The sequence below is a fragment of the Antedon mediterranea genome, chromosome 2 (assembly GCF_964355755.1).
Source record: "Antedon mediterranea chromosome 2, ecAntMedi1.1, whole genome shotgun sequence".
Lineage (NCBI taxonomy): Eukaryota > Metazoa > Echinodermata > Crinoidea > Comatulida > Antedonidae > Antedon > Antedon mediterranea.
Window position 1 is genome coordinate 24,456,061 of NC_092671.1, and position 17,579 is coordinate 24,473,639.

Here is a 17,579-nt window from a genome sequence, read left to right on the forward strand (position 1 = left end):
GTTTCTCTTTTTTGGACACAGCACTTCTGTATTCTGGAGAAATTTGTCAAAATTAGATTTCTCTCTTTGAAATTTTTTCTATTTTGGACAAAATTTCCCCACTTTGGACAAATCGGATTTCTTTATATTGGACCGGCTTCCCTATTTTGTACATAGAACTTCCACATCCTGTACAGAAATTTCCCCATTTTGGACAAATCGGATTTCTCTATTTTGGACAGCTTCCTCATTTTGGACAGCACTTCCCCATCCTGGACAGAAACATCCCCATTTTGGACACGATATAGCGCCACCACTATTCCATCCTGGACAGAAATTTTCCCATTTTGGACAAATCGAATTTCTCTATTTTGAACAGCTTCCCCATTTTAGACAGCACTTCCCTATCCGGGACAGAAATTTCACCATTTTGGACACGATATAGCGCCACCACTTCCCCATCCTAGACAAAAATTTCCCCATTTTGGACAAATCGGATTTCTCTATATTGGACAGCTTCTCCATTTTGGACACGATAATAGCGCCACTTATCAATTTTGTCCCTATTCTGGACAAAATATTTCCCCATTCTGGACAGAAATTTCCTCATTTTGGACAAAATTCACCACACCTATTGGAACTCCCTCACTTTACAAATACCTCGTCTATTTAAACCAACCCAATGTCATTGCGTACCACAAAAGACTAAAGACGTCAAAACACCTCTAACATACCAATCGGCAAGTCCTAATGATGTAATTCCTTCGACACCTAATCATTTCATTCACGGTCGGAGGGAGGGAAGTTTGCACCTGAAGCTGTAGATCGGACAAAATATAATTTAAAGAAACGCGTCGAAGGCTAAAAGAATATCTGCCGGCTCTGAACTCTAGAAAAAAGTAAAATCGATCGACGTACAATCTCCGAATGGGAAAAGTAGTGTTGGTCTACAGTCCCAATACAGCCAGAGGAAAGTGGCCACTTCCAGGTGACGAGCAAGCAAGACAAGCAAGTCCGTGTAGTAGAAGTGAAAGTTAATGGTGGTATAATTACTCGATAAACTATGCCCACTAGAATGCACCGAGGAGCAGACCTGAACTTTGCTAATCAAAAGACTGTATAATTAACATATTAAATTTAGTAGCATACAACATCAAAATAACCAATACTAATAAAACTGGAAATTACCTGCACCAACGTCGCCATTATTAGGCCTATCAATATTCTGTTGCCTAGTGTTGAGGTTTTATTTGTTGTTAGTTACACGACTTTTTCGTAAAAAAATTGAATGATATAGGTTTTCACGCATGCTAAGTTAATAATAACACAAAATAGAAAGAATAGTTAAAATTAAGTTACTGAAATATTAGTAGATGATTTTGTTAAGACAAGCTTGCGTTAGGCCTACATTACTTATTCGAATTTCTATAGATTTTAGAAGTTGTTGAAAATAATTTTCTTTAATTGAGTTTGACAGTCTGGGGAGAAGGGGAGAATGTTCCAGAGATAATCGTTAGAATAATAAGCTGTAGGCTATCTGTGTCCCGTTAGGACCGAGATGTCTGCCCATGTTGCAAGCCGTATAATGTCTTCTTTCTTGGGCCCACTCTGTCACGGCAGTTAGTTTCAAAAGATGTTTAAATTAAATAATGTATTAATAATTATTAGGATGGTATTTATTTGAATAAACGCCTCTCCAATAAAACATCACTTTGAATAATAATCATTATACTATTTGTAGTAGAATTCATCGCACTGTTATCTACAATTTACCAAGCATTCTTTTTTTACCACTTTTCATATCTATTAGAGGATTTCATTTGATTATAAATGTTACCATATTATTAAAACTAAAAAAATTAACATATATCCCTCGAATAAGCACCTCCCTCAAATGAACTCCGCCTCCCCAAAGGGCCCTACCAAACAATAAACACTATACTTTAAAATGTTATTAATCATCTAAACCAATGTGAAACAGAGTAGTTTAGTTTTACGAATGTCAAGCATTTTCAATAATGGTAACCGACAGAAAATGTACAAGGAGAACATTTTTATCATTCCGAGAACCATCGTCTACACTTCCTTGAGGGGGGCGAGTGAAGCGAGCTCACCCTCTAGTATGTTAAATTCTTCCGTTTAGATTGATTGAGACTTCTCCATAACAGGAACTAATACTAAACACTAGCCCGTGCCCTCTCCATCCCTACAAATATCACTGGGTTCCCGTCAAGTGGGCTAGATAATTCAAGTTGGGTACATTTTTTTACAGCCTAATAATCTACAATTTATATTTACCAAACTAGCACCAAATCCAAAATAACAAAACTACTAATACGTATTATGGTACAAAACATTAAATGGTTCAAAAACTTATTTGAAGGATTGAAATTACTAAACCACACGGCATGTACTAAACATATGAATCCAAGATGGTGTCTGCTTAGTTAGAATATATTCCCAGCTTTGAACGGATAATAAATCTGTCTCACAAGCTGCCCCAAGCTTAATTTTTGAGAAACGATAGATTAATAATCTAATAACCAACCACAAAGGTTTCGTGCAGATGAGAAAAGTGCCGGATTCCCTACAAAACCAAACAAAATTAACTCCTGGAGCTCTTACTACCTCAAATCACACCTTCAGCTGCACTTTTTTCTTCATTAAGGTCTGTCGTCATTTCTGGGCTATTTATACCAACATTTCGTGGCGGGAATAATATTTCATATTTTTAGTCGCGTGGACGCGACTCTATAGTTCACTATGTCGGTCGGTCTGTCGGTCGGTCTGTCTGTCGGTCTGTTGGTCTGTCTGTCTGTCGGTCCGGTATCACTATGCGTGTTATCGCTTTCTGACCTTATCTTGATATCAGTTTAATCTAGCTAAGTCAATTTTTCACAGTATATTCCTTATGGCCAGGAATCGATGTGGTTATGTTTTCACGGTGCGCAATAAAAAATTACGCGGTCTACGCACGATTTAACGAAATCACGTTTGTAATCATATCTTCACAACCATGAATCACAATTAAATAAAATGTGGTACTCATAAATTTCAGGGCATAAATCATCATATGGCAATACAATTACGTGCGTAGTGCATGTAACGCATGCGTACGCGCGCTTAAAAATTTCAAAATTTATTTTCGATGAAATAAGAGTACGTTTCAGGCAATTTTAAGCGTTTACAAAATTGCCATAAGTGCGCAGATTTTTGCGCGCGCACTGCGCGTTCAATGTTATTGCACACTCTTTTTGCCCGATTTCTGTTTTCTTGACTTACTTTTCAACTAGAAATTACGTTCAACTAGAGAGCACGTCAAAAGTGACAGGCTACGCACGTGTAAATTAAAAAAATATAAATGTTTTTAAACATTTCAACATTTTTAAACATGTTCAGTAATTTCGGTCAGTATAGTTCACTATGTCGGTCGGTCTGTCGGTCTGTCTGTCGGTCCGGTATCACTATGCATTGTAGCACGCGACTTAATGGCTGTTGGCCTTGTTATTAGGAATATCAATTTCCGAATATAGAAAGACATAATTCAACCGGGATGGTGGAAATTGCAGCAGATTTGTAAGGGTATTCCCATGCAAAATATTTGCCCCGACGTCAACAGTGGACCGGGAGCTACTATAACTTAACGATGCTCAGTCACCTGCGCAGTTAAAAAAACAGCGTTTTAACGACTAAATGAGGCAGGCTGCCCGACTGTGTTGTTTTTTAAATAATTAAAAAATAAGGTTTGCTTTGACTTCCTTGATGGTTTCTTTTGGTGTTATGAACAACATGTGTCATATACAGTATTATGATTACGTTGATAATTGTGGAATAAATTGATACTTGATGTCAATTTGGATAGAATGTCATTGTTTTAAATGTTTTCCCCATAGGACTTTATTTTTCTTTTATCTTTACTAAATGTATTTATAGTACTGTCCCATTTGTCTATTTTGCTTGGGTTGTTTGGCTTTATCAAGTTTTCAGTACGGTGTTTACTTCGTAGGCCTATACTCCATCTTAAGGCAGACCAAGCAAGGTTTAAAACATCTGAGTTTGATACACTCGACCAATCATTTCATTAATGTTAGGGAAAATCAGCACCAAACCTGGAAAAACGCAATTATAAAGCGATTTTTGTGGGAAACCCTTCATCATACGAACCTAACATTTTCATGCGCCATTTTTTTAAATGGCCGCTTATAACTTGATATGCTTGTATCTTGGTAACCATCAATCACATAGACTTGGTTTTGATCTTAAATTGTTTAGAAGATATTCTTATAAATAAATTACTTTTTAAGGAACTCTTCATAACCTTGAAGGTTCATATTCAATTGTTTTCTTTAAAGTCATTTAAATAATAAAATCAGTAGAGTATAACACGTTTACATTATGCATTGTTTATTTAAAACGTACAGTTGGTGCACAGTCAGTGGACATGTTTGTTAATCGCTAAACATAATCTTATGTACACACATTAATACAAAATATCAGACTTGTCTAGTTTAAAACAGATAAAACGTATATGACCATTATAGAAAATCACAAATGACACTTTCAACTTAATTCAAAACTGACGTTTGCCGAAATTTATAATAACAAACCTATTTACAGAAAAAAATAATTATGCGTATATTTTGTACTGTAAGTTGAATAGTTACTGATATTTTAAATAGAATTGCGGCAATTGGAAAATACAGCCCAGTAGCGATTTTCCCTCATTCGAATCCCCAAATGAAAATGTGACTTTATTTTTAAAGGAAGAGTACGCATCCGAAGTTATTTGTATTGAATGCAAAATACACCAATAGTATCCGTACGCTAAAAAAGCTGCCAAATTGTCTTGATTTTTAGCGTTGAAATACAAACAGTAAACATCACTTGCAGGTGTAGAGTACATTTGATATAGAATTATATATTAGAAGTGTATATGTTCTAACAGCGTATTCAAAGTATTATTGTAACAGGAATAGCTTATAATCACAGTTAAGGTATTAATAACCCAATGAAAGAATTTAATATGCATTTTACCTGGATTAGGAATCACACACTTCGATAAAATAACAATTTTTAAGGCAACACTTGGTTTTAAATGTACGGCTTCGACTACGTTTGTAGGCTGCTGTCCCTCTAATAAAAACACCGAAGGGTATTATTATGTCATACAAGTTACTTGATACTACACGTTTTTAGTTTAATTTATAGCTGGGCCTTAGTGGTTTTTTGGGTCCATTGTAATAGAGACAGAATTGTAATGTCCATGACGTTTACAAAGTGAAATTTCTGTGTCAGCGATAATAACTTATATACAATAAAATATCAATAAAAAAGGAGGAGTAATTGATAATAGCAGAAACAGTACAGGCATTTTAAGTTATATTTATGCTGTCAAAAGTTATCTCGCGATCCTGTATATTCCATGACGCGAACAAATTCGGCTTTTACAGAAAAAATATATCGTTTTTATAGATTCGTTTACTAGATATAGCAATTCAAACGTTGTAAAGTGTAATGTCTGTGTGACTAAAAAACAACAATGGAAACGAATCCTCTACGCCTTATATTAAACTTTGTCAATGTGAATATCTTATCAAGTTTCTAACAGTTATATGCAATACATCTTATGTTATCAAATGAGAGTCTATATCAACACATTTAAAAGTAGAATAATTCATACAATTTGCATCCACCAACCTTACTAGTGTACAGCCATAAATACACGACACATTGTTTTTAGATCGAGCATGATAGATTTCAATATGATATTGTTTTCATTACATTCTTTCAATAAATATTTTATAATTCTGCCTGACAGATGGCAATTTCTCATATAAAGACGTCATAATTCTGAAGATAATTTTATTAAACAAACTTAGGCCTATTCCCCTTAAACTAAACTATTTGTATGTTATCCTATCATTTTTACAACAAGCATCTATCTCTTAGGTTATCAACTGAGTAGCTATCTATTATGATGAGGAGGGTATGGGCCTGTTATCAATATTTATTAATTCAGTTTTAGTAAAGGATAACAAATTTAAAGTTTTTATACGAGGTGTATTGCTATAATGATTTAGAAATAACATAAAATATCCTTGAGAATTCGTTAATACGTTGTCAAACCCCACTTGTACTATATTGCCCTCAAATTCTCATTCTGATGTTAATATTACGTTATTAATAGATCTAAAATTATCAACAATAAATAATAATTGTTTACGCATGGAAAGAGGTCTTACACCCACTCATCCATATTCAATACCGGTAGTTCTTGTTGCTCTTGATACAGTTTCAACAATGATTGATAGAAATCGATACGATACGCATAATTAGGTAGTAGTTACTTTAATATCCCGTAACATTTGTTTCTACTGAAGACGATTACGTCTACCTCGTATTAAGTAAAACGCATACTTAAATCACATTCACAAGTATGATTTCTAATCAAGCAAACAGAATTGGGAAAGGTCTATTCTTATAAAAATATTTGAAGGAATCAAACATATAGGTATCATAATGATATGGGTTTGTTTTTTCTGTATTTGTTATGTTTCTTTTTTGTAAATGATCGAAAAAATACTCTAAAATACAGTACTTAAAGGAATATATTTTTTAGATGTGTCAAGGTACATGATTGAACGTACAGATGGATGTTAAATACAACACTAGGCTTATCTTCCAACTGGTGATCCAGGTCTATGCATACGTCTTCTGTTGTTTATGCATGCAATTTCTGCTACTTCTTCCCATGTACAACCCCTACTATCAAGACAGCAATCCTCATGAAGTTCTGACGGCCGTCGGGTGCGTAGAAATCTTGATAAAAATCCGGTAGCTTCGTTTCGTGGTATAAAAACTATTAACACAAACAAATATTATTATTATTAATTGCTAGTATTAATATCTTTCCTGATTAGCCAGACTTGTGTAAAAACAAATGTAAAGCCAATCATAAAGAGGGTTAAATCTGATTTCTTGTACAATTTCTTTAAGAACGCTTATCCGTGACAGCTTTTCTTTCAAATGTTAATATGCTTTTGCTCAAGCAATTACTTTTCTCATGAATTTCCACCGTTTTCATTCATAACTAAACCTTTAAATAACGCGTAATTTCACCTACTGTATACTGTATATTTGAACCCGTCACCTCTCAGAATGAAAAGTGACCTTCATGTGTATAACTTATAAAGAGAGCTGTTACATTGTAGGCCTAGATATTAATTGATGTAAAAAGTATGGTCGTTAGGCCTATGTGTTTTGACGTCATCATATGAACAGCTGACTTTAAAAAGTAGGGATTCCCAACTCTTTCGTTACAGCGCTTCTACTTTGTCAATTTCTCGCAAGTTATCTTTAGAAATGTTATTTTACCATTTGAGAACATCATCATATAAAAACATAAAAATTATTATTAGAATTAAGAATAAAAGTGGGACCTGTAATTTCATCATGATACACTGTACAGTATAGTATACAAATAAAGAATGATTTAGGAGTGTGATGGTTAAATTATTTTTACGAGTTGAAGATATAACCTTTCAGATATAAAAATACTCATTATTTGTCAGATTGAATAAAGTACAGTACTTTCACAAAGACATTTCGCAAACGTTCCGACTGTTGTTCTTGGTTACAATGTGTAGTAGTTTTTTTTAATATATTAAATAAAATTATATTTATTTGGACAACAAAACAATCCTAGGCCTAAGTAGCGATACCATTACCACGTCGCCAGGCAACTGAAACTGGTCTATGCTAATTCTGTTTTTTTTTTCAACGATTCTAAGTCTTGTAGAATTGTTTCCATTAATTAACAAAATCATACAAACGATTAGTTTTAGTTTTTTGTTTTACTTACAAGTCTAATTTAGTGCGTATCGCTCTAAAAAATTCCGTCGACGACCGAGTGCGAGTTCGAATAGAATAGTGTTATTGCTTATATGCCAAAGCGGTCGCTGTGTTGAATTTCACGCGATTCACATTTGGTCTCGTACGCGAGAAGATTTTGGTCCGTACAATTGTTTAAAAAGTACTACCATACGATCGTTTAATAGTATACAAATGATGAATATTTATGAGTGCGATGGTATAAACAATTTCAAAAGGTGAAACATAAAAGGTTAAATGTTGTTTATGCTGTTGTTAACGGGTCGCGCTGACAGGTCTTTCATCGATAAAAATAGGGCACTTTTTTATGGCCCACAATCGTCAAATCAAATGAATTAAATATATTTAGATGGTATAGGCCTATAATACGTTATCGTCTATTTAACGCCAAGTGACTCACAATCATCCAATCAAATGACAGAAATGTATATAGTATATAACTAAAGCTTATTATAATTATGTTATACTAAACACACATGCTTCATGTCATAGTATGTCATACATCAACTTTCTGCGCTCATATCTTAACGTACGTAGGCCTACTAATTATTGCGTTTGTGCGGATAACATAATATTTGTTTGTATCCATTATCTCCATTTTAATCTTCAATCACAAAGATCATCATATAATTCGTCGAAATGACAAATATACATTTTTTTAGAGATTAGAGGCAGCAAGGTAGGCCTCATCCCATTTTTTTGTTTTTTTTTAGGTGAAAGCAGATATTCATATTAGGCAGATAAGTTTTTGGTGAATGGTCCTCACTCGAAAGTTAATTACTGTGAACTAAATGAGAATGCTTAAATTGATGAATCAAGTATTTTGGAAAATTTTGTGAGTTAACTGAAAGGGAACAATTTTATCACATAATTGGGATTCTGGGAAATTGTTCAAGCGAAGTCTGAGATATTACTAAATGAAAGACATTATATTGTATGCTATATGCGGGAATTCAAGGGGTAGAAATATTATACAAATAGGCTAATGCACAAGTCGGAGTGCGTTAGTGGAAATGCAGCGCACTCGATGGTATTTACAATGTGGTGCGCGACATTCACGAGGCGCAGTCGAGTGCGTGTTGCACGACAGGCATTATGAACATCATCGTCACGCACGAATTTAGACTTAGACTTGCGTTATTTGTTTTATAACAACTATTTTCACATACCTATTTGGCTGAATAATCCTGGACCTAGCCTAGAAGCTAGGCCAACCGCGGCACTGAACCATTCTAAATCACCGCCTGGCCTAGCAGTCGTGTACCAGAAATGACAAGATATACAAGCGGTGTATGTTTGATTTGTTTTAGTTTCGCTATGTTTTTAAATGGGGCTGCGGCGCAGACGACTGGTTCTTATTCGTAAATTGCGATCGGTATTAAGGCCCTTTTACACTAGGACGATAACGATCGACGATAAATAGACAAATGTGCATTTTTTTTACATAAAGCAAAAGAAATTAGAAAGGTTTTGTTCTAGAACTATAGGATAATAATTTATGCTGTCTTTGATAAAAATAATATTTTTAAAATTCCAATCAAATGACGTCATAATAAATAAAAACAATAAAATCGCTGTATCGTCATGATATTATTGCTCTTACTAATCATGACGTCATTTGATTGAACGTGTGAAAATATCATTTTCATCAAAGCATAGATGGTTATTCTATAGTTCTAGAATGAAAAGTTTTTTAATTTCTTTTGTTTTATGTACGATAAGTGCACATTTTTCTATTTGTCGTCGGTCGTTATCGTCATAGTTTAAACGGACCTATATGTCATATTATTTACACGCAGAGTGCTGTTATGCTTTTTACCTGCGCACTTTTTGCACTCCAGTGCATGATAGTGAAACAAGGCCATATACATGTCTGCAGTCGCGTGCTCAAGTTAGTGTTTACCGACCAACCGAGCGACCGACCGATATAGTAAGCTGTAGAGTGTCGCAAACACGACTCATTTCAGCGCGTCTGATTGGCTACATCCTTGAACCCACCAATCGGGTATCCTAAATAAAGGTTTCAAAATTGGAAGTGTTGAACAGAAAGTTGCCGTCCCTGTTGCTCTTTCTGTGGTACTGTAAAAATAATTATATTAACAATAACAATCATTAGATTCACTAAAGATCGCCATAAAATACTGTGGCATTTAAAAAATTGAATAAATGAGAATTCGAATAGTAAACTTACTGCTTCTTTTTGAAGTAATTTTTCTTGGGTCATTGTGACATGAAATATGTACCATCTCCCTTAAATCTTCGTGACATTGCCGCATACTTTCTACAGTCCATACTCGTGCCCAATCATGGTGTGACCTGTAAAAAAATATTTATTAGGTAAACAATTAATATTAATCAGTAATAATATTCTGCAAATTCAAACAAATTGTAAATTTAACATTTATTACATTGCAACAAAATAGTAAAACAAAATGAAACAATCTATACAAAATACATATAAACCTATTTATTTAAAATAAATTAGTATCATTTGTTATAAATTCTCTAATTACAAAGTTCACATAATGTTCAAATGGATTATACAGTAGTAACTTTAGAATGATATCTTTGTAACAAATAATAATTATTAAACTTTATAAAGTCATTTATTCATGTTTACAGCTCCAATATTTGATTTTCATTGTAGAATTTAAAGTTATTAACACTCTTGTATAACTTTATAACAAAAAACTAGAAATAAAAACAATTTCAAAAAATAACTAGAATTTAATTCGTCACTTTGACGAATTATAGGTGATCATTTTTATCATTTTATTGACATTCATATTTTTTAAACATGCACGTATGTTAACATACGATCGGAAAATGTTGATGTATGCCATCCTATTATACGCTTATAGTGCTGAGTTGTGCCTATTATATGCCATATACAATATGTACTGTATATACTGTACTGTGTATATCTATATACAGTGTAGCATAGGTGAATTTACGGGACCCACATCATGTTCTAATTTTTTTGTATGATGACGTTGTCAAAATAAACTTGAAGAGAACAATATCGAAAGATAATGAATTGAGCAATAAAATATAACAATTGGAAGAAAATTTGGCACGTAGAAGCGCGGTGCGCGCTCTTTAAAATTTGTATAACTTTGACGAAAGAGATGAAAAAATGACTTTTTAACTTCAACTGGCCATATGATAACGTCACAACATCCGATAGGCTTCATTTTTATATGAATACATATCTACATTTCACTAGATCTCATAATAAGTTATAAATATCAAGGTTAACTTTAATTCAGAAGAGCTGTAAGGTATTCAAATTTACCTTGTAGTTGAAATTACGTAACCACCGTTATTTAAATTTTAAGACGTGATGACGTTATCCAAATGAAAATCTTGGCAATTCATAAGTAACATAATTGGTTGAGGCACAATGTATTAAAAATTAAAAGAAAATCGATCACAGATAAGCGAGTTGCGCTCTGTTGAATATGGTGGTCTATGACAAAAGGGGAAAAAATCCTATTTTAAAAATTCATGTGGCCAAATGATGACGTCATACAATTTTGTACGTCTAATGTGTATATACATTTATATCTACAACTCATTGGCTTCCATAATAAGTTAAAAAAATTGGGGGTCACCGTGCATTCTGAAGAATTATTTTCATTTCAGAAATGCCTTATTTTTTACCATTTTTAGCACTTTTGTACAATTAATGTGCGCATTTTGTCATTTTTAACGTGCTCGTATATGATTGATAATGTGATTTCAAAAAATGGCGTATAAATAACGTCACGGATGAGTGATCACGCTGAAAAGCTTATTAGAACTAAGTTACAGTATTTGAAAGACATTGTGAAATTTTGGCAATCATTGACATTTAACTTTTTGAGATAATTGTTACACAAAATAGTGTACAGAAAGAATAAAGACTTCATACAATAACAATAGGTGATCATTTTATTCTAAATGATCACCTAAAAATGAAAATCTTACCTATCTGAATAATCTTGTAATGAATAAGTAGAACCAACTAAAACTGCTAGTAGCCACGTCCACATAAGAAGACATAGTCGCCGTCGACAAACTTCCATCTGATAAAAAAATAACTATTTCAATATTTTTCTTACCAATGAATTGTATAATAGGTCAAATAATTAGCAAAAAAACAAGGCTTATCTAGCTTTGCTAAAACTCAAAAGTGTGAACACGTTACGTTCCCTTAAGTTTCCAGAGTATTTATTATTGTCAAATCCACATGTCAATTATATTATATCAATCGCCCACTCATATAGGACGCCCTCAAATAACTTTAAATGGCAACATAATACTGAGTATTATTCTTAAACGTGATTGCACAAAAACCAGGATTAAATCAGTGAATTATTTATATTTATCTTCTACAAACTAGATGAAATTATTTATATTGTTCAAAATTATAAAAATAACTGAAATAAAAATCAGTTTATTTCTTTAATGATAATTATTAGCCTCATGTAAGAGAGCATTTGTTGGTTGAGTCTTAAAGATATAGAAAACATATTTAATATCTACTTCTTCTTGATATCTAATTATACAATTTTTGCTGTAATAACAAATACTGACAAATACATGCTGCTGATTTATATACATCCCTGTCTCTTGTTTCACCTACATAATTAAAATGTTGTGACTTTGTTTTGATTACTATAAATGAGTTAATTCCCAAGTCGTTGTGTGGTAAGATTATTACTTAAATTAAACTAAACTTATTTTGTACATGCCAAACGTAACACGGTATGTTATAACAATATTGAAATCACTACTATTGTATTGTAATTATTATTATTATTTTGTCGTATGATAATATCTATGAAAATAAAAACAACTTAATGTGCTTTGTATTATAAGAAGATACAAAAATAGTCATATAATATTGTATACATTATCAGTATTTCACAAAATCATAGTCAATCTTCAGACAAGAGCAATCTTCTTGTATTGTCAGATAGAATGCGCATTCCCTTTAAGCATTCCCCAACATTGTAATTTATTTCAAGCCCCATGAGTGAGTTATCCCACTAACACAAAGATAAATATTAAGTATAAAATATAAATGAAAAATGTGTAAAATCATCGATTGGAACCAAGTCAAACTGCTATTAAAAAAATGGACGTCGATGATACAAAAAAGAGAAAATATTGTATTTGAATAGAATAGACGTCCCGTAATGAAACTACCTTTACAAAAAACAATACTACGGAACAATAAAGTTAACACTTTTTGAATTAACACGAGTACCGAGCAGATTTAAAAATAACTAAACTAAAACAATGATTAAACCATTTACTTACAAAAAAAACACGAAAATGTCAAGAGTGGAGCTAATTTACAGGGATAATTAAACATTTAACAAAAATATAGAAAGATTTCTTATGAAAGTGCCAACATTAGGTTCATAATTCATGTTCATCATGCTTATTAGCTGTTATTATTAACCACCTATTTTGAATATAAAAGCTTACTGATTAATATGTAAATTTAGTATTTGGCTAGATTATCCGTATCTCTATCTGATTTTTAAAAATGATTATGTTCAAATTTAACAACACATTATATTAGCAAAACATACGTTAATGTTTAAGTGACCTAATTTGCAAAAAAAATGTAAAATCATGTGTTTAATAAAACCCACGAGAATTGAAATAAAATAATATATCACTTTTTTATATAAATGCGTTTGGTCTTCAAATTCTCTTGTGATCAATTCATGTAACATATCTTCCAAGTAATGAATTTTTTCGGAGATGAAAAAAGCTCGTTAAGCTACTTAAAGAGGGATGAAGAAGTAGCTTACACTATACACTCAGCTGTATTCATTAAATACAGATAATTGAAAGTTAACACAACGACGTACTAATTTCAGAAAAGTACCTAGTATCCGCTAGTGACGAAAGCAATAGTAATAATGTTTCAAACGATTTGTCTGCTTTTTTCAATCAAGCTGGTGTGAATAAGCTTCATTTGGAGTCTATGTATTTATTATCATTACATTAATATAGAATTAATAACAAAAAAATAACAATTTAATAAATAGTGATGACGATGATCGTATGCCTGACGATGATACAGTTTTCATATTATAATTTCGACTATGATGTTGAGGATTGAAAATAATTTATAAAGAAGAATATTTTGATATGTTGATAATGATGATGTGACAATTTGATAAGTTGACAAATAATGTTTAAAATGGTGGCAACAACAGATAGTAGCCAATCTGTTTGAAAAATATAAATATAAATTAATTTAGATAACACACAATACGACAGAGAATTATCAGGTGAATGTAAAACAACCTGTGGAATTGCTAAACCAGAGCATAATTACTGTCTTCAATTTGTACATTTCAAACCTCTGACACGGAGTAACACTGACGTGGTAATATTGAGTACACTAGGTACATCATTTGCACAAATCTGTGCCGTTAAGTTAAATTCAAACACGTAACTTCATGAGATGACTAGTGGCTAATGGCGTCATTGCAATATTCAACACGAATGTATGCAATATATTTTATAAATATTCTCCAAACGTGTACACGATGTATATTTAAAAAAAGAGGTGTGACAGATTTGTTTTCAATTTATTTCCAATGACAATACGGATTATTATGAGCTATATACAAATAGATTCAATGATACTGTATTCTAAAAATTTTAATAAAATATTATTCTTACCGTATTTTATTGTTAGTAATATAAGATTTAGTAATATTATGATATATTAGGCCTACATGTAATACTGATGTATATGCAGATATGAATAATGACTTTGACACGCAGTTTTGTTTATTTTGATCAAGTTTTGATTTAACTTGATGAATTTGCTGTTAGATGATAATTTTTTAGTTTGAACACACTCACTTAATTTTATCTACACTCCATATTTGTATTTTGGTCTACGACCTTGTGATTATTGCAATACTTAATATACGTAAGTAATTTTGGCTATACCTATAATATACTAGTATATTTAACACCCCTACTTATTAAAAGCTTTACTAAATTGAAGCTGTATTCATGTAACATTTTACCTGGCCTTCCATTAGCGGAAATTAATTAATAAAAGGGGAATGCCTTAATGCGTTCATATCCAATGACCGTTACCGAGATGTTACCAGGTTGCCATTGAGATGATCTGAAAAAATGACTCTTAATTAAGTGTACTAGTATTGTTAGCTAGCTGTTTATACAAACTATAACTCGATTGCAAACAAATTTAATGTTACGTTAGTTGTCTTCTTGATGCTGATTTTATAATCATTATAATGTAATAACCGCGTAATAATATGTTTATTACATTAACATTTTGACCACTGCCTGTGTTTGGCTTTTTTCTGTTCCGCATAGGGGCCTACTGTTAACTAAAGTTAGCAACAATACACGTTGCTATCTTCTCACATAGAATGCTATAATGTGAGAACAATATAATATGATTAGATGACATTAGATGAAAATCATCGTGGTCAACCGATTCAATGAAAAGGTCGGTCGATAATTTAAACAAAAACATTGTTTTTTTCTCTCGATAGGACCTTTTCCAACTTGAACGAAAACACATTTAATTTTTTATAACTTTGTACCGTATTCAATGAATGTTTGGTGTAGAACTAACATATTGATAAGGTATACTTTTCATTAAATATAATGTGTACAAGTTGTTTTAACTGTTAACCTAGCTTAGTAAAAGTTCAAGGTATAGGCATACACGTTTAAATCCCAAATCTACCAGTTCAGATGCTTTTCGCGAATTTCTGCCAATAAAATTACACAATTTATACAAAGTTTATTGATCGTGATTTGTTAATCAACTAATTTACCGGGCATAACAGCAGCTGATGACGTTACAAAGAACGAGTCCAGAATTTGAAATAGAGAGGGATGAGGGGAATAGGATAAGGCAGTAGGCCTAAATGACACGTTTAAAAAACATTCTGAAATGCGTGTGCTATTACTGCGGCATTCGAGAAGGTTTCTAAAATTATTCTGGTAAGAACAGATATTACAGTCATATACGTAGGCCTACACTAGAACCATTTTCAATAAAAAAAAAGGTATAAGAATTAAAAAGCACGTGACCATTATGCCGATGAATACACAAGATTCAAAGTAAAACGGAAATGGAAGGTAGTGTAAATAAAGAAATTGTTTGCTAAAATAAGAGATTGTGGTTAGAACTACTTACTACTAATAAATTAGAGAGATTATGAGACTTTACTGTTGAGTAGGAAAATCCAGCCGCAAAGCAGAAAAGGACTAGTTTAGTCTTTCACTTCATTCAGTTTACACTAATATAGGCCTAATTTACATACCATTTTGATGTGTCGTATGATGTAAATGAAAAATATACCTTTTACATAATGATTGTGGTATTTTTCATTATGTTGGTTTACCTATACACAAATCCATTAGCAAAAGTGTTTGTTTTGAGGTAGGATTGTGCTAAACTGCTTATATTATAGACAACTGCCCAGTAAATGAATGACTGATAATTACACAACCGGGATTTATCTTCGAATTTATAATTAGGCCTAGTAAAGAAATTGTTTAGGGGCGGCATACAAAGAAGTATAAATAAAATAAATCATGAAAAGACTTAAAAATGAAAAAAGAAATACCGCAAAACCACAAATAAACCAAATTTACTATTCTTGTCGAGATGGAGTTGTAATTATATTTTAATTTAATTTAAATATTATTAGCCACTAGAATTATCCTACAAATAGTATTTTCCCTATTAAATTTAACTGGAAATAAAACAAAGATAGATATTAATTAAAGATTTTATTATTTTAATTTTATATGTTAAATGGATTTTTCTTAAACTATTTATGTTCTCTGCATTACAGAAGTCCTTACGCAATTCGTTAAATACTTAAAAAATCACACTAACCTGAAAATGTTGTAGACCTATGAAGCTCTTCCAAGGCAATATTACAGATTAAAATCTACAAACAAACGAAATATTTAGTTATGAATCTATCGGTATTGTACGTAACAAATATTTGACAACCGTAAATGTCAGCCAACTGACACCATACATAACTTTCTGGCTCCTGTTACTAAGGTCTTCTGAGCAATAGATGAAATTAGGTTTATAATATATCAAGCTTCTTCACTGCCTCTTTACTAAGACCCCGCGTATGCTTATTTTCCGAATAACAAACGGCCAATACAAGACTATTTTAAGATGTTGGACGACATAAGGATTATAAATTATTAGGCCTACTATTATTTTCTGGTCAGTTTATACTTAAATTAGAATGCGTTGTAATTGTGTGACAATACCAAAAGCTCTCACTGATCATTTGCGGACCATTAACGGATCATGCGCAATGTTGCGCCTCATTACGTTTAACTACTATCTTTCATTGTGTAGCCAATATTAAAAAACATTATTAAAGAGAAGTGAATGATGTTTATGAGTTTACACATTTTAATTAGTAATATTTAGAAATATCATATATTTTTAGCTGGTTTGAAATAAGTGGACGAAGAAAAGTAAACATTGATACAATATTAAATATTCTTATTTTCAGCAGGACTAATAAAATAAGTTTATAGTAAAAATACATAGCGGCACTTATGTGTTGATAAATGTTCTACCTCTTGAAATTAGTTATATCCATATTTCGGTAGCTACTACTGTATTACAATTCTCCAGAAGCTCAATAACCCTCAGTTAATTTAGATAC

At 32.1% G+C, this 17,579-nt stretch overlaps 1 protein-coding gene across 1 annotated transcript; it reads right to left on the reverse strand.

Annotated features, from left to right (window-relative positions):
* Positions 1–5,966: 5,966 nt before the first annotated feature.
* Positions 5,967–17,129, reverse strand: LOC140039789 (insulin-like peptide 7). Its single transcript, XM_072085388.1, has 4 exons — positions 16,778–17,129; positions 11,839–11,936; positions 10,061–10,185; positions 5,967–6,838 (listed from the first exon to the last, which is right to left on the reverse strand). Exons 2-4 carry the CDS (start codon positions 11,934–11,936, stop codon positions 6,654–6,656), a joined length of 408 nt encoding a protein of 135 aa, XP_071941489.1. The 5' UTR covers positions 16,778–17,129; the 3' UTR covers positions 5,967–6,653.
* Between the last annotated feature and the right edge of the window lie 450 nt (positions 17,130–17,579).